The sequence below is a fragment of the Drosophila biarmipes genome, chromosome 3R (genome assembly GCF_025231255.1).
Source record: "Drosophila biarmipes strain raj3 chromosome 3R, RU_DBia_V1.1, whole genome shotgun sequence".
Taxonomy (NCBI): Eukaryota; Metazoa; Arthropoda; class Insecta; order Diptera; family Drosophilidae; genus Drosophila; species Drosophila biarmipes.
In genome coordinates, this window is record NC_066616.1 from 26,602,331 (window position 1) to 26,620,442 (window position 18,112).

General features: G+C 40.0%; 2 protein-coding genes across 6 annotated transcripts; both read right to left on the bottom strand.

Annotated features, from left to right (window-relative positions):
* Window positions 1-246: 246 nt before the first annotated feature.
* Window positions 247-12,413, bottom strand: LOC108024745 (nocturnin). Of its 5 annotated transcripts, XM_017094848.3 has the most exons (8): window positions 8,869-9,080; window positions 4,115-4,389; window positions 2,480-2,584; window positions 1,999-2,231; window positions 1,870-1,941; window positions 1,391-1,512; window positions 690-1,322; window positions 247-622 (listed from the first exon to the last, which is right to left on the bottom strand). In XM_017094848.3, exons 2-8 carry the CDS (start codon window positions 4,192-4,194, stop codon window positions 425-427), a joined length of 1,443 nt encoding a protein of 480 aa, XP_016950337.1. In that variant the 5' UTR covers window positions 4,195-4,389; window positions 8,869-9,080; the 3' UTR covers window positions 247-424. The 5 variants fall into 5 exon arrangements, with proteins under 5 accessions (XP_016950337.1, XP_016950339.1, XP_016950340.1 ...); XM_017094850.3 differs by lacking the exon at window positions 2,480-2,584 and having other exon boundaries at window positions 8,869-9,072; XM_017094851.3 differs by lacking the exons at window positions 2,480-2,584; window positions 4,115-4,389; window positions 8,869-9,080 and adding an exon at window positions 12,140-12,413.
* Window positions 12,414-13,400: 987 nt separating this feature from the next.
* On the bottom strand, window positions 13,401-14,523 carry LOC108024455 (uncharacterized). The gene is made up of 2 exons (XM_017094372.2): window positions 14,261-14,523; window positions 13,401-13,721 (listed from the first exon to the last, which is right to left on the bottom strand). Exons 1-2 carry the CDS (start codon window positions 14,521-14,523, stop codon window positions 13,637-13,639), a joined length of 348 nt encoding a protein of 115 aa, XP_016949861.1. The 3' UTR covers window positions 13,401-13,636.
* Between the last annotated feature and the right edge of the window lie 3,589 nt (window positions 14,524-18,112).

The following is an 18,112-nucleotide window of genomic DNA, read 5'->3' on the forward strand; positions in this document are numbered from 1 at the left end:
GAGGTAATTTGCGGTCCAGTGAAGGCAGCGGAATCAAGTATACGCCCCGAGCCCCGACTCTTTGGGAGAACGATTACAAACCACACCGAAAAGTAGGCAACACTTTTTACTACTGATAAGAGCATTAGGAAAATTAGAATTCGGAGATAATAAGGAAACAAGACATTCAAGACTTCGGGGACTATTTTTCGATATTTACGACATAGACGATAAATTTATTATTTTATTAGGAAAACCACATTTCAGTTAACTTTCTTCCGTATTATGTCATTTATTTATTGTGATTTTGGATTATCATTTGTAAAAGCTGCAGGCTGTAGTGCAACGGTTGTGTACGAGGCTAATATGTATCTAACAACTAATATCACAATCGATGTAATGTAATTAAAACTTCTTCTGTGGTGAATTCCCGAACTGGAGTCGCCTACTGAATGGAACCGTGTTTGCTGCCCTCCACTTCCGTTTCATTTTCCCCATCGCTGGCGCTTCCCTTTCCGTTTTCCGCCGAGGGTAGCAGCTCGAAATCGCACACGAGGGAAAAGTGATCCGATGGATACTGGAAGCTGGGTGTGCGGTTCTTGCCGATCTGCTCGCCCTCTGGAAAGTCTAGGCAATTTTTGATCTGAATGTAAAGAGAGGTTTTGGTATAAATTTCAGGATTTTGGGATATGTTAGATCTAGCGACCCACCTTGAGGCGATCGGGTGTGTAGAAGACGTAGTCGATGGTGTGGCACTCCTCGCCCTCCTCGCGAATCTTCCAGGTGGTGTAGGGTGGCTCTCGCTTCATCGACTCCGACACGAACTCGCCCACATCCTCGCTGGGCTGCAGGATCTTCTCGCGGTCTAGCTTCACATCGGCATAGGCACTGCCCAAGCGGAGAAGATCGCATCCCAGTATAGTGGCATAGATGGGCTCCACCGGTTCGGCATTGAAATCGCCGCACAGCAGCAGAGGCGTCTCCCCGGCGAACTGCTTCACAAACCGGATGAGATCCCGTCCCTGTTCGTTGCGCAGCTTGGCCAACAGGGCGCCGTGACGGGCCTTCAAGTGGGTGGTGGCCACGCAGAACTCCCGACCACTGGCTCGCATTCGCAGCCGGGCGGCTATGGCCACCTGGTTGCTCTGCACGCGCCACACTTCCAGGATCCTGGTATCGTATCCCTGCAGCTGCAGCTTATCCCGCTTGTAGAATATGGCGCATCCATCGGGGCCATTGTTCTGCTCGATATACAGACATGGGGAGTCCGGCTTCGGAAAGAAGATGCCCTCGTAGTTCTGGCTACCCAACACCGTCTGCAGGAACTTGAAATGGTCTACTTCCTGGTGGGATATACCAAACTAGGTGTTAAAGAGCTACCGCCTGAGGATCGGCAATGGCGCGAACGTACCTGCAGACAAATCACATCGGGCTGGTTCTGCAGGATCTCCTGAACAATCAGGTACTTGCGGTGCTCCCAGGTGAGCGCCTCCTCGGGACAGCGCACAAATCCATCGTTGTGTTGTCCGAGAGCTACATTTTTGGGAAGATTTTTAGAAAATAATGTCTCATTTAATTAGGTCTCATAACATCATTTAATACATATTATGTTAGAATAACTTTTGTAAATTTACTATCATTTTTGAAATTTGTGCCAGTTTTCCTTAGTTTAATATTCAGATTCATTAAATTCGGGATATCTTAATATTATCTTAGAAACATTTATATAATTTTAGAACGTTTGTATTGAAGTTATTTTTTTTTTATTTTAGGATGTGTTTATAGATTTCAAAATGTTTAATAAGGGGTACCTTAAAAGCCCATTTGTTTGTTTTTACCACACTAATTTTAAATAATTATTATAGAGCTTCAGTTATTTGTAACACTTACTTTGCGAAAGAATGTTCCATTGCAGCAATCGAATGTTGTGCGAGGCGTCGCCCTCCGCTGGTGCACTGCAAACTACATAAAGGCATTAGAAAATATATTCTCACGGATAAGACAAGGATGCAATCCTACCCCTCGATACGGAGTTCAGCTGGAGGCATCGTAGACCGTCGGTCACGTCCTCGTCCACCGGCAGCGGTTTCAGGAAGCCGCGGGTGAGCAGCGAGGGCTGCTCTATGCCACCGCCCCTCAATTGCTGGACGTGCTGAAGGAGAGCCGAGGTGTCCAGGCCCGCGGGCAGTTCCAGGCCATCGTCCTGGGAGTCCACATTGTTGATCTTTGGAGCCGTGTTGAATGAACCCATTCTGGAAAACGATTAAACCGTTGAAAACTAGTTTCATATTACAACCAAAACAATTTCAACCTTTGTATAACGCTCACTATTCGATTATATTGCTTGCAAAACACAACTCTTCAATAATGTTTTCTTTTAAGCACTTCAATCGAAAATAACTTAAAAAGCTCTTGCAACAAACAAACAACTTTCAGCGAACAACACCAAGTAAACAACATCGATTAAGTAAGTATAATGTCAACATATTCTGGTACTCACAAAGCATCTGGTTTTCTATACAGAATTTTTCTCAGTATTATGCTGAAAATGAATAGACTATGGCTATGACGCTGAGTCATATAAAACTTTTCCATTTTCCCTTTGCTGAAATTAGTTTTTTGGTCGTGTTATATAGTGTGTGTTGGGGGAGAAAAATATTTAAAACTGTTAGGATTTTTCAAAACATTTTTAAGAATTTACAAATACAAAAAAAAAAACATCGAAATAAATGAGCAGAGGCAAAAATGAAAGTAAATAAAAGTCGGTGATTGATTAAAAAAGAAGGAAGACATCTTGGTAAAAATAGGGACTTTAAAATTTTAAAAATCTTTTCAATTTGTTTTTTAGGATATCTCTGGTATTTCCTGATAATGTAATCAGTTACATTATAAAGGGTAGCATACAGCTGAAACTGAGCTACTGAAATCTATTTCATGATAGAAATACAATGTCTGGTCCTCGTACATCGAAGCTCTCGGCAATTAGCACACATGCTCTGATTCGGAGGCGATTACCGGGAGTTAGGGGATGGGGATTGGAGGAGATTGGGGGTCTTGAGAGGAGGAGATGCTAAGTCGCCCACGCGACGATAATCCCGCAAAACAAAAACAAAGGCGAAAAATGTCGCTCGGTCAATAGCTTCGCAGCTGTTGGTCTGGTCTGGTTTGGAACGCTCCGCGAGAGAACCGAAACCAGTTCGCGCCGGGGATTGGATGGCGAATGGCGACTGGCTTTGGGGCTTACGGGTTTCGGCCTGTCACCGCAATCAATCACGATCGCCCGCCGGTGGATCAGATGGCCACCGCACCCGCCCGCGAGTAGAAGATGCCCCGCTCACCTGGTCAGCATCACTTTCTGCAGATAGGCCTTGCGATCGTTTTTGCAGGGCGCCTTGTTGGCTCGCTTTATGGGCAGGGCAGGCTCCATGATGGCGGCAGGATCAAAGGAGCTGGACTGGGATGTTGGGTATTTAAAGGTTGGGTTTTCGAACGATTTTCGGATGTTTTTTTTGGGGGCGCCGGAACGAGGTGCGCTTGCAAGCGACTTTGGCGAAACTGAATGCCAACTGAAGTGCGGGGTTTTATTAGAGAGATCATTCGCGCGTTGAGGCAGCGAAAAGATCGCGAGGAGTGCACGCACAAACGGGTATTTCGCATACGAGATGTATCTGCAAGATACAGATGCCCCCGCACCGCGCAGCCAGAACGAGATCAATACGTTCGGCGGCTCACGTGTGAGAGCGCCCCGCCAAAATGCTAAACAAAAGAACGATTCCATATGACTCGTTAAATATTTATGCGGCCAGGGCGGCGGGCTGTGGCTATCAGTTGATGAAAACAAAAGTGCTCTTCGAGTCGTACCAGGCTGTGGGTATGGTATGGGCAATGTACTCGGGGGTATAGGTATGCAAAATCCAGCATCCTTAGCTAATGCCCGGCGGTGTTGTATGCCTAAGCAGAATGGCAAAATGCTCTCAAATGCAAATGGCTCAGACAAAGGAGACACAATTGTATCTGCACAATTTATACAGCAACGCAGTTACATGCGTAATGAGCTGGCCGCCCAAAGATATATACCACATATACATCCGATTTCGCGAATGGGGATGGGGGATTTCGTTTTCATTTTCGTTACCTGGGAATCGGAACGGCCACACGTCTCGCGAACGTCTTCGATGTGACGATCAAACGCGATGTTTTCATTAGAAACTCCATTTTGAACTGTTTCTGTCAATATTTACTCAACGTCCAAGTAGAATATCACTTTCAGTTTATTCGGTTTCTGAACTTTTCTTAACTGGCATTCACTGGGATTCTTCGTTTCTGGTTTAGATATTAGGATAACTTGAAGTGTTTTATATTAAGTGTCAGTATGGCAATGTCAAAGAGACGCGGCCCCATCTGTGCTTCCTAGAAAGGCAAAATATTACAGGGTTAGTTGCTAGTTATATGGGGGGTTTAGTGGTTGACCATTCGCCGAACGCCACTTGCAAGATGCCCACTAGTCTAATCTCGGGAGCGGAATTTTGAACTCGGCACGTGCCGCAACACTTTCGTGACCTACATGTAATTATTTTATTTCATTCATTGATAGGATCTCCTCACTTCATTTCACGTTGATATGAGGGCAATTTAATTGTCACTTATGAGTTATCACTTAATGGAAAGCAATTAAGTTCTCAACTGTTGCGTTAGATAAGCCAACGAAATCGACACTGAAGCTTGTGAAAATGTTTGTGAAGGTCGAAAGAAATGGAAATATAATATAATGCTTACGGAAGCATTTAATGTTATTTATTTAAATTCTGAGAAAATGATTTTGATATACCTTGATGGTAGTTTTCAATGAATTATTAATGATTTCAATCATAACAAATTGAAGTATATTTAATAAAGTTCATACGAAGTGTACTGAGTAGCCTTAATATGGTTTTCCCACTTTATAAAGTGAATAATATCTTTCGTATTTCCCCGTTTTATATGTATATACTGTCAGTTGTTAATAATTCATCATTGAATTCAATCATAATTAATATAGTTCCCCATTAAAACTCGTAAATAAAATAAAATCCTTCGTATTCCCCCTTTCCCTGGTACACAGCTATATGTATTTTTATATACTGTCAGTTCTTGTCATGATCACTTTCGCGCAAATTGTGCAAGGTTAGTTTTTGTCGGTGATCTCGGTGATCTGTTGTCGTCGTTGCTGTTGCTGTTGCTGATTGCCGCTAAGTGGCTTTGAGGCCTGGCCAATGCCTAAGAACACTTGACACGCTGCAAGCCATGAACTTGATTTATAAGCACGACAGGCAGGCGAGGCACATATATCCATATCCACAGCCACATCCATGGCCCCTGCGTACGAAACGAGTATCTCACCTCACCAGGTACAAGAGCAGATCGCGGGGCGGCTCAAACTCAAACTCCCCATGGCCAGCGGAACCACTCTGGCCGAGATTGATATCGATATGGGGGCTGGCCACGCCCAGCTGGTCGTCCATTTCCTTGCCGATTTCCAGTTTTCGTGCCGCCAGGCGCTGCTTCATCTGAACGGTGGAGGTCATGGCCGAGGTCTTGGCCACAGCTTCCGCGATCTCGTACTGCCTGAGGAAATCCTGGCGCAAGCCATCGAGCGTCAGACCCTGGGGTCTGCGGCACTCGGGACCACACAGGCGCTGACACATCTCGTTGATGGCCGAGTTCCGATCGATTAGGTGTTCGGGTGCGGATCGGAGGCAGTTCGAACAGGGTATATCCCTGAGCCCATCACCAGCCAGCTTTTTGTCTTCCGTATAGTGATTCGGCGGCTTAAAGTCCTCTTCGCCACTGGGCGAGGGCGGTTCATCGGTTATGCTGAACAACTGCGGTGGCCTGTCATCTTCTTCGGGAAGCTGTTCTTCTGGAAGCTGTTCCGAACCACCATCACTTCTGCGGTAATCCAAAGGATTCGCCTCCAGGTTCAACAGCAAAGCAGTCACTGGCATGGCCTTGCCCAGGGCTGGCTGACGACGATGGCCATAGTTCTCCCTCACTTCACTCTTTTGCTCCATTTCACTGGGGTTTTCTTTTCTTTTTTTTATATCATCAAACACACTGCGTATGCGTTATATTGGCTAGGCGCACTTCTGGCCGTTTAGAACAGCCAACAATTAATACGCGCGTGCGTTGCCTTTCCTTATTTATATCTTCTGGCCGACTCTAGTCGAGATCGAGGCAAGCAAGTGCCAGTTGCTCATTTCAGTTCAGTTCCCTGATCCGATCTCTCTCTGGTTTCTCATTAAAGAGCAGGCCCAGACATATTGCCGCTGTGCGGCAGTCATAGGTTCATGTGCCATATAATGTATGGCATGAAATCAAAATTGAAATCGCAATTGCCGCTCTCATTCGGCTCGCTTAAAGGCAAACCACATTTTGTTTGATTACTTTCCAAAATGTCAAAGTTATTGGTAGCCAAATAGAGTCGCAGTGCAATACAAAATAATACTTTCATCGAGTTGACTTTAAACTTGACCCGGTGAATCAGTTCGACAAGCGTTGTTATTGCTTCGAAAGCATAACAAATAAGCAATATTTCACTTGAACTTAAGGTTGCAACGGGTGTAAAATAATTGCAAATATTTCAAAAATTTTGTTTACAAGAAAAAAGCCAATTAATCATTCATTTTTAAGGAAGTAATACATGCAACAACCAGAAATAAAACTCAAATAAATTATGAAAATATTTTAAAAATTATAAATAAGTTATAATTGATAATGAATGTAAAAAACAAAAATTAATTTCTAATCAATTCTAAAAATATTTAAAAAATAATAACAAAAGGAAGTAATTTCTGTAACAACCAAACAATAATTTCCCATCAATTGCCAATGTGTAACTTAATTTTAAAGACCAATAGTGCTGCTATGTTTTCCGCAAACAATCAATTAGAGATAAATAAAGAACAGTTTTCAATCAGCGGGGATTGATTAATTACGCTCTATGTCGGCCGCCTGTCACTCGACATCCACACAGAAATAATTAATTTTACGCCTCAGTATGCTCCTCCCCAAAAACGCAATGATAGGAAAGCCGAAAGCCTCCAATGCTAATTTGTAGCTAATAAATTATTGTGCACTTCCAAGATTTGCATTAATTCAAGAGCAAATTGATTGCACTTCATTCGGCTAATAAACTTACAGCGAATTGAATGAACAGAACGACTTCCATTCATTTCCGCAGTGCGGTAATTTATGGTGTCTACCTAGGAATCTCTCGTTATGAAAATTAATAAACTGCTTTTAAGTAATAATAATTAATTAATGCTAATTATATATATCTTTGACGGATATAGTTGTCCAAGGCTTAAAATTATTCAGTTTGAGTTCCTTTCATTTTAAATTCTTCTAGAATAGCTGCCTAAAAGTAGGCAAACGTTTTTTTGTATTTACATGTAAAATATTCTGAAAATTTGGCCAAGATCAATAGGATGGTTATTTCTACGGCACACAATATGTGTTATAGGCCTTTGTTAATTAAAAAATATATTTATTATTAATAAATAATGTTTGTATTGAGAACTATTGTACTGATCCACAAACATTTAGTTTTAATTTTGACAAATGTACCCCACATCCTCTCAGTTTGCCTCACAATGTTTGCTCAGCTGTTATTGAACTTGATCTACTTGTATAAACATTTTCTATATTTTTAACCGTACATACCTATATAACTTGAGTCAATTTTCGATGTATCACTAATTGAATATAATACTCTCTTCCCCTTCCGCAGGTGCGACTGCTCTACAAGCGTTTGTACGAATCTTGATTTTTTTGGCAATGCACTGCGGAAAATCGAGCGGAATAAACAAGAGCAGCGGCCGACATTGAGTTTTATTTATATGGCTATATGTACGTGAGTGTACGGCTCTGTGGGGACCTGTCGTCCAAATGCCGAGAAAGCCACATGAACTTGGCAACAGGTCCGCTCAATTTATGACAGGCCCGCACCTCGTGGGAGAGATAATGGAAAATTGTGAAAATGAAACTATGTAACTAATTTTGTTAATTGCTGACTATATAGTGGCTGACCACCTGCTTCCTCTGGCTGGTCGGGTCATCGATCACACATCTGATATGGATTAATCCAAGCAAACACAAATCAAATAAAAAGGGAAGAACGCCAGCCATTTGATAAGCTTATCAGGATGTTTCACTCGAAACCATCTGGGATGCTCGACTATCAGATGACCTGCATCTGTCCCAGATGTTAAAACAAAAAATGCATACTGAAATTACTATAAAGATTGTGTATACGTAAGCTTCATTATCTTTCACTTCCTATTTAACTGAGTGGTCGCGACTTGTTTACTACATTTTTGTTTACCATAACAGAATCTTTAAAGTACATTTTGTAAGTGAAATACTATTGAAATGGCTTTTCTTTCATTTAAAAATATACTTTTCGAAGTAAATATTATGACATATTCCCGAATGTTACAAAATAAATATGCGCTTTAGCACATATATTTTTTTAAATACGCATTTTCTTCGGGTATCCGTCGTTTTTACAGGTCTATTTATAATATTAAATCAATCTTTTTATGGCACCTGTCCGCCTTTTTATAGGGTATAGACAAATAGGGAACGCCCTGAGCTTTTAGTGGCTGCCTTGCGATTATTTTTCGTTATACAACAGCATAGCGACAGATTGGGACCCATAAACGTACTACATATGGAGAGTATCGCGTCGGCTTTGGCTTGGAAAAAACTGGTTCTACTCCGGCCAAAGCTGATTCCATCTGGACGCGAAATGAAACTTCGACCGCTTTTCCCGAAAGGTTTTTTGTGGCGCACATTGCAAGTGGTTCAGTGGGGCAAATTCCGTAGATCGCACCGGGCTCTGGGACTCACCATTTTGCAGACTGCCTTAGAGATCACTACCACACATGGTTAGCTGCCGCCGACGAGGAGTATCCAAAGTGTGCCCGAAGAGCCTTTTCGCGATCCGTAGAATTTGTCTATTGCGGACTGACAGAGCGCGAATTTCAGGCGGTTTCGATACCCCGGCGAGCAGCAAAGAACTAAGCTCGGTGGTACGTGCTTTTCGACATTTATACCAGCGCTCTCAGGGCCCATCGACTGATAAGGATAATGCCAAGAGACCTCTCTGTTTGTCTGGGGAAGGCGGACTGAGCAGCCATCCCCATTGCACAATCATCGCCCGGCGAGAAGACTCCTCTCTGGTGTTCCCAGACGCTCTACCTCATTATCGGGCTAAGTTCAATGGCTCACGCTCTCAGGGTCTGTAACACTAGTGTAAGCACTCGCGAGGGGCTCTTTACTTGGATTCTATTGGGCATACCCCGCGTATGAGTGATATGTGTGATTAGGAAAATGTACAACACACGCACCATATGCTACCAAATCATTCCGCATTTTGCTTCAAGTTGTTTGATGGTACCATAAAAGCATTTATAATTGTGATTCTCCTTGCAATAAAAACATTTATAATTAGATCAGTGGTGAAAATTATTTGTAAATTCGCAGTAATAGGAGTGTGCTTTACCTCTTTAGCTTCTTGATAAAGAATCTCTGGGAATATTTCCTTACTTAATTATTATCGATACCCTAAATTGGATTTTATAAAGTACATATTGATGAAAATGGGGATGGATAAAAAGTGATGAGTAGAGAAATATATATGGTTATGAAAATATATGCTATTCTAAATCGTTCTCAAGATTTTTAATGGTACCATAAAAAAATGTACAAATGTGATTCTTCCTATCGTCTATTGAAATTCTTCAATTCCTTAGAGCCCAAAAAAGAATCAGCGGTTAGAACGATTTATAAATTCGCAGTGATATTATTACTTGGAGTCGCGACTGGTCTTTATTTACCATTCTGGGGGTATTTGGACCTCTTTAAAGGTGGTGTTGGTCCATAAATAAAATTCACTGAGTAAATTTCCTTAAAACTGGTGCACTGTTATCATAAAATTGCCTTAATTGACCCATTTTGGGGGTAGGATACCGGTTAGGCTAACAGTCTAGCATAGTTCGTGCAAATGAGTTGTTAAACTCTTTGATTAGGTTTTTAGGTTAGGATTTGCCTTGTTGATAAGAATGGGGATGCAAAAATAAAAGTGATTTACTCTCGGTCCAATTGGTTTAATTTAGTTTGGGGCGGTTGGATTTGCGTAGTTCTCGCAAGTCCAGCTCCCAGTGGGCCTGCCAAGGTCAGTGGTGACTGCCGATTAGGCGGGGAGTGCAACTATTCATTAACATACTATAGACGAGCCTTTGTATATTTATTTCTCGCAGCCAGTGGGCTAGCCGCTGAGATAAGATAAGGATTTTGTGGGGAGCAACAGCGACCATGATTATGTGCTTCGGTATAAAGTTCGCTATTTAGTTTATCGACTAAAGTGTTCTGTCCATGGAGTGTTGATTCATTAGCGGCTGCCAAACATATTTTTGCACCTTATCAGTTGGGTCAAGTGAAAAACGTGCCGGATTTATGTTTCATGTTTGAATGAATGCCTAGTGAATATACTTCATATATTATTTCGGAATTTTATCTGTTTTCTATAATATTATTATCATATATGACTGTACAACGTCTTTTCAAACAGTTTCACAATACAACCAAAAAATGCCATGGTCTAGTTAAAATAAATTCTTATAAGTCCCCAAGTATTATGAAGGAAATGTTTTTTTTTCAGTGTAAAATAGGATGAAAATCTACATCAGTAAATATGTAAACAATCTAAAGACTGAGTCTTTTTTTATACATATTTTTTTGTATAAATATATATAGGTTGCTGATGTTAAAATTATCATTGCTACAGTATTAAATGGTTAAATCAAGATCGATTGACTATATACCCATTAGTAAAAGCTGTATGAAAACCATTATACGGTTAAGAGATGGTAAAAATCAGTGGCCATCGTAACTCCTGTATTGGATCGCATGTTTAGCAATAACATAAGATATGATAAGATAGGAATAATTGCCTGACAGGTTTAATGGGTTTTTTGGTGGTTAACACTAACTAAATGCTTTTTAATGTCGATTGGTTGACAAATATTATAATTATAAATGTGTTTTTGATTCTTCAGTAACTATTTTAAATTCTCGTGATTTTGTCTTGTGCAATAACATTAGATAAGATAAGCTAAGGATAATTTCCGAACTGGTTTAATGCTTTTTAATAATATAATTGATTGTTTTGGGTTTGATTTTTGATTAATTGTGAAATAAAAACTGAAATCTGAATACATTTTTTCGTACATTTATAAAGAATCATAGAATCATATAAATCAACAATTATTGAAAATCTACGTGTTACTAATAGCACCCAAATTCTTCCAGGTCAATTATCAAGGGCGGGTAATTGGCTTTCACCAAACTACTTTTTGTCACCCATGATTGCCCCCACCAAGTGGAATATTTAGCCGGGGAATTCCGGTCAATTGTGAGGAAATTACGGGCTCCTCCGACAAGAGATGTTCACTTTAATCAGAGCCGATCTTATGTGGTTGTTGGAAATTATGTGGGCAACGCCCCCAGAGCTGCAGAGCTCACCCGAAACAGGCCCACAAAAGGACAGTTATTGTAATTAAAAACCCATTTCCGATGTAATCCCCGCCCCCGAAATCCACCCCAAGACAGGGGCACTTGGCTGAACTACAATCTCCACATGGCACAAAACCACACACCATTTCCTACCGACCTCAAACCCAAACAAAAACGTGGCGCTTCCAAGGTGGGGGGTTGAGCGAGCGGGACAGGGAGAGGCGGGAAGAGGGAAGAGCACACAAAGAGCGGGTTGGACTCTAACTCGCTCTCTTTCTCGCTCGCACAAGTCTCGAGATTGGAGTAAAATTTGTATTTTTGTATAAAAAACAAACCGCATAAACAATAAGTCAAGGAAAAAATCGAAGTAAAAGGAAAACGGCAAACAAAGACCGAGACGGAAAAGCCCCCACAAAGAAAACTTAATTTATGAAAAGCAGCAGCAAACAGCGAAATGTTTTTCGTGCAGGGTGTTTGTTGTTTTATCAATAAGCTCCCGAGTTTGTTGTTTTAAGGGAGGAAAAAAGGGCGAAAAAAGGACAAGGCCTGGCACACCCAAAAACACAGAGTCTCTTAATAATATTAGATAATTGGTGCCACTTACAAGAACTTCTTGAAGAATTTGTAGAATGCCACCAGGAAGTAAACAATTGTGGAAATCAAGTTCATTTTGCACTGAACCCTTTGTGTATGGTAATTTTGAGTACTTAAGGTGAACACTTTTTTCGATGGCTTTGAATAAGTTTTCTTTTCAAAGTACGACACTTTTCTTTACTGTTTTGCTTGCTGGCCGAAAATTGTAAACAAAACTGGAACTCGTAAAATTTGGTTAAAATTTCACTATCAATGTCATTTCCGCGTCGAACACGTTTTTCTCACTAAGCGGGCGCCAAGAAAAAACCCGGTAGATAACGCTTTCTGGGACGAATCGGAAGAGAGCAGCTGGGGAATCAAGGGAGAGAGTGCTCCGCGGAGAGTGAGAGTGCCAGACGGCGCGAATTAGTGCAAGGCGGCGAAGAAAGGAAAAGCCAACTGAAATTCGAGTTATTTTCAAGGACTCACCGACCGCATATTGCTCTTTCCTTTTTGAAAAGCATTTTTAAAGCATCTTCAATAAGACAGAAAAATAACTTGAGAATTATAAAAGGCAGAGATGCACTGATAATTGCACTTTAAAACCATTTCTAACGGTCTTGATTGGGACAGAAAAATAACTTGAGAATTATAACAACGAAAATGCTAGACAAACAAATTTGGTATTACGTAAGGCTACGGTTCCCATTTCTAAATTTGCCTATATGTTACTTAAAGCAGAAACAACTAAAACATTCATCACCTCTTTAAAAAACTTTGAAAATTACATTTTTTTATTTTAAACTTTTACTTACTTTTACATACTATTCCTCTACCTTAAAACGTTTTTTTAATATATTTTAATTTATTCTAGCGAACTAGTAGTACATAATAAAACTTGGCAATTCACATGTATAATTCGATAAAAAAATATATATATAATCTTTAACTTTTATTAAACAGGTGATATACCTTATGAGAAATGCACTAAGTCACGTCCACTTGTTGTGAGCGGGGCAATAAACTTTGGTGTGGGCGTTTTGCAGAGTAGAGGCCAACTAAAGGTGAAAAGAGCTGGTCGAATCAAGAGAGACTTTAAGAGTAAAAAGAGCTTTGATTACTTGTAAAGCTTTTGGATTGCAACAGCTGTTTGAGAGCTTACAACAAATTAATACTAAATGTAAAAATACTAAATGTGAAGACACTAAATGTAAAAATGTAAATTAAATGTAAGTGTTACTTACAAAAAAAAAAAACGAAAAAAATGTGGCGCCAGTTTCTTGCATGCATGATGGAAATGACAATTTTCTTTTTTTATAAATAATATTATTTAACATTAATTTTTTTCGATTAAATTTCTTTAGATAAATAATTGGGAATACTTTTGTATCTTTGTTTTTTTTTTGCCTATAACTCCTTGTATTTTCTCCCCAAATTTACTAATCTGAATTAATTTATTTTTATTTAATTTAAAGTGAGCTAATTAAATTATTTTCTTTTTATTTCCTAGTATCCTTTTGCAGATTGGTTAGAAATTCGTTGGTCTATAGTCATAGGCAGGACCCATGCGAATGGATATGTTGACGGGCTCGTTTAAGCGCTCTTTCATCAACCTGGAGAATGGAAGAGGTTAGTTAGTTTCACTTAGATAAGGTTAAATATATTTACTGTTGATTGTATTTTAGTCAAATCACTAAAAGTCGCCTGAAACTTTAATTTAAGTACCCAAGGAAAATCTTTTAGGTAAAGTTGTCAATTTCACCATCGCAATAGTTATTGCCCTTGCAAAAACCCTCAATTTTTTAGGCACTTTTACTAATAAATAGTTACTTTCGCCTGTACTTAACTATCCGTGTTGCTGAATTGTACCTGTTTATTTTTTCCGTGCTTACTTATTTTAGAAATTTACATATTATTAACCTTTTTCCTTAAAAAAATACTTAAAAGAACGAAAAGTAGCCACTGTCCATGTAAAATGTGGTATGCTTTCTGTCTCAAAATAAATATCTTACTATTTTCACCACTCCAAGTTGGCTTATGGAGGTCTGCTCTGCCTCACAGGTGTCGGCACATAGTCAAACCTTGAGGTAAACAATAACAATGGGCTTATCTGGCCCATTCAAATATAATACATAGGTTCCATAATGCCTACCGTTTATCTGCCTCGCTTTCGCAACTCCGATAGCCTTTTCTTCTGGCCGATTTGTTGAGACGTAACGATCGCCGCAGTTCTTTGGGCAGGGGCTTATTCGTCTCCCGCCTGAGAAAACTGCCGAATTTCTGGCACTTCTCGGCGAGATTGTGCCACACCAGCAGGATCAGTCGCGTGTGCCGCGAGGATGGGGCCGAGGATGATGTTGGCCCATGGGCCCCGCAATCGTACAGCTCGGTGGTGGAGACAACCCACGACGACATGTTGACACTGACTGACTTGCCAGAGCCCCTTTTCAAAGAGCCATCGGCCACTTGGCCGGCCATTGATAAGATTCCCTGGCGGCAATCGAAGCGTATCAATGATTTGCCATCGTCACTAACCAAGTGCCGGCTGTGGCAGTCAGAAAAGAGACTAGAACTGAAGCATTGCAGATTGCAGCTAAATTAGCACCGCAATCGTATTACTCAACGTTTCGCAAAAACGCAATAATTCTCTTTGCCGTAAAAGCAGACGAAGTCGAATGTCCTGCCCGGGGGACAGGACCTTCCATGTTTGATTTCAAAATGAAAACCTAAATGCAGTGCACTGCTCGAAAAAGTGTGGGCAAGTATGAGTAAGTAAATCAAAGGGATATATTTCTTATAATATAAGTATTGTATATACAATTTTGGTTATATTATCTTCCAAAAAAGTTCTTCCACTGTAATTTATTGTATCTCTTATTTAAAAATAGTAAAAAAAAAGTATATAATTATAATGTTATTGTAATTTTTTGGATCTATTCAATATATTTTATTGATTAAACATCGTATATTATTATCATCAGGTGTTGGTCAAAAATATAGTAAAGTATTATCAATATTTTTTCCGTGCACTTTTCTGTTTCAGTTATGAATTTCAGCCATAGCACATTTTCAATAAAAGTCTCTGTCTGTCGTCCCTGTGACAGCCCCATGCCTTCCTGGCTCTTCGGGCGAGCAAAGGATATGCCCACTGAGAGCATGTCCTGTAACAAAATACAAATAGATGCGTTCATTCGGCTCCCATGTGGCCAACACCTAGGGACATTTTTGGAGCCTTCCCTGTCCCCAATTAGGTGGATTCCTCCCCCAAATTTGGACCCCATAGTCCGGCTCTATTTCGACTATTGTCCCCATGGCCAGACCATGGTTACATGTGCATGCTAACAAAATTGCATGCGGTTAAACGCAGTTTGTGTGGCAGGGGTTTTCCTTTTTCGAAACAACCCAGCGGAGGTCAACTGCATTGTTATAACCGAAATTCGTTTATTGCCGTACTGTTGGATTTTGATTTTGTCTTCGAGACAAGAATGAAAACAATACAGGGCTAAATCCAAGTTGATATTTGATCCTTTTTGTTCGTTGACAGGTGTTTGTCGAATGACAATTATTGAGAATATTGCAGTCATTGCGAATATATAGGGTTCCTTAAGCATTACATTTTACTTTCAATATTTGTAACTTGATATTTATTTTAAGGATTTAGACAAAAATGAATAAAGCTGTGAGTGAAGAATATTTTCTAAGTATAAAACAGTTGGAATAATGTTTTTAACCATTCACCAATTAATACCTGGATTCCTTAGCTCATGGTTACCCTTTCTATTTTCATCGTTCAGCAAAATGCCAGAGAAATCAAATTAAAATCGGATGACGCATTCAAACAATCACTCATTCGTTTTAGAATTATTTTTTCCCTGCAGCCGCATTTATTGATCGCAAAAGTGCAAGGAAATCGGATGACAGAAGGCAGCTGCAGCTCGAAAGGCTGTCCCAGCCTTGGCTTTTGCCCCACCTGCGGGCGGATTTGTGTCATCATACCTGTGCCGAGTAGTTGACAACCATTCCGGACAGAAATGCTTTTTAAATTCCATTTAAATTCCAAAAATACCAAGAAGCTGTGGGAGCTGCAAATCCTTTATGGCATAAATATGGCCCCGAATATGTCCATTGGCTGCTGATTCCAGTAGCCGATGCTTTGATAGTAAATTGAATTGCAATAAAGGCAAATAGCATATTTATTTGGCTATTTCTTATTCCGTGCAGTCTCCGCATTCATTGGCATTTCGGCATTTCGGTATTTCCCTATTTTATCCATCCACTCCCTGTGTTTGTGGGCTGCACTTTATTAAATTTTCAATAAACTACAAAGCGAGTTTACATTTGTTTGGCTTCTGCCACACTGGGCTGTCCATCCCTGTGGCCTCCCTTGACATCTGCGAACTCCCTTATTTATGTGCTCGGCTAAGGGATATTTTGGCAATTTAAATATTTTGCATATTTTTGCAGTAATTCAGCTCTGTTTACCGTTGTGTAATAAAATTGTGCAAAATATGCAAATAAACTGTTGCACTTACTCGAATCAATCAATCACGGAACTGGGCACATCCAGTTCAATCAATGTGAATTCAGGTCTGCCTAGACATACATTTTATCCAATCGAAGCGGTGACTCGTTTGCGGTATTAAAAGCCAGAAGATTAATTGCAGAGTCGTGAAGTTTAAATTTACTCGGCTTTAAATCGTTTTATTGGGGTTACACGATTTTTTTGAATTTAAAGCATAAGTTAGAATAAAGCAAACTATTATTATAAAATTAGCGATATGTTTATGTAACAATTTATTTACAATTTTCACTATTCCTCTGAAGGATCCCATACATCCCTATCCTTTAAGTATTATCTGGCTGTCCTTTCTCGCGTGCCATCGCATTAAGGGGCCATCGTCGACAGTGGGCGAGATAAATGTATGCCCAATGCTGATGTGCATGCAAATCTACATTTTTGGACGATTGTCAAAGCCCAAAAACTGGGTGGTTTGGGGCCTGTGGGCCCGGTAGACAGATGTCAAGACATCAGACTCGTTTCTCTGTATTCGGGGCTTAGCATATGCGACCCAAACCGAATATAAAGTCAGGGGGAGCAGAAGTAGAGGGGCACAACTACATGATCGCATTACAAGCACTAACAACAACAATGGAAACCAAAAAAAAAGAAAGTGGCGAAAAAAATAGCAAAAAAATAATAACATCAAGAAAAAGGAAAGAAAACAAATGAAACTTTATGTTATAAAGTGCCAAAGTGTGGTGGCACAATCTATTGGCGAAAGAGGCGAGAAACAACAACAGCCATATAAGATGGGTGGTTGGCGTGGTGTGGTGCAGGCATAAAATAGCGTATATAAGATAAAGGATATGGCCAACCGACCCCGCCCCTGGCCCACTTCTCGTGGGTTAGCATGAAAATTGTAGCAAAAGTCAACATATGGCGTTAAAGATGCGAACGTGCGGCGAATCCTTGAAGTTTTCTACGGATTCCACTCTCTCTTTCCATCTTTTTTTGTCTTTATAGGGATGTAGTGCTATCTCATTTTCTTTAAGTAATTTAAATTTTTTTGAACTTAGAAAAGTACCTAAAATTCACACATGTGAAGTTGAGATTTTTTCAGTTTTTTAAATTATTTAAAAGTGTTAAATAAAATTTTTAGTTTGATGCCTTTTTTATCAAATTTGTAACTCGCCTTAATAACTACTTTTAAATATTTATTCAATCAATGCATCCCAATCCGAAGAATTTTTGTACACTATTTATTTCGATATAACATTTTTTAAATATTCTTGCAATCGATCTATCCCTATACGAAGAAATACTCCAATATGGAGTCCTAAATAAACAACTTGTCCAAAATATGATATACCTTTAATATTCCCACAATCGTTCCTGCACAGCAATCCCATCGCTCTGTGGTCCCACTACAAGGAGGTACTCCATTATGGGATATTTCGCATATCGAACCGCAACTGTCGGTTTCCATTCTGTAGCCCTTAAGGC

What these genes read in the sequence shown, in the direction of transcription:
- LOC108024745 (XM_017094845.3), bottom strand. Translation starts at nt 6,029, where the DNA reads ATGGAGCAAAAGAGTGAAGTGAGGGAGAACTATGGCCATCGTCGTCAG. An exon ending in CTGCTCTTGTACCTGGTGAG is followed by an intron (nt 2,232 to 5,358) that starts GTGAGATACTCG and finishes ATCGTTTTCCAG; the next exon opens with AATGGGTTCATTCAACACGG. An exon ending in CCGATGTGATTTGTCTGCAG is followed by an intron (nt 1,323 to 1,390) that starts GTACGTTCGCGC and finishes ATATCCCACCAG; the next exon opens with GAAGTAGACCATTTCAAGTT.
- LOC108024455 (XM_017094372.2), bottom strand. Translation starts at nt 14,523, where the DNA reads ATGTCGTCGTGGGTTGTCTCCACCACCGAGCTGTACGATTGCGGGGCC. An exon ending in GAAAGCGAGGCAGATAAACG is followed by an intron (nt 13,722 to 14,260) that starts GTAGGCATTATG and finishes TCCATTCTCCAG; the next exon opens with GTTGATGAAAGAGCGCTTAA.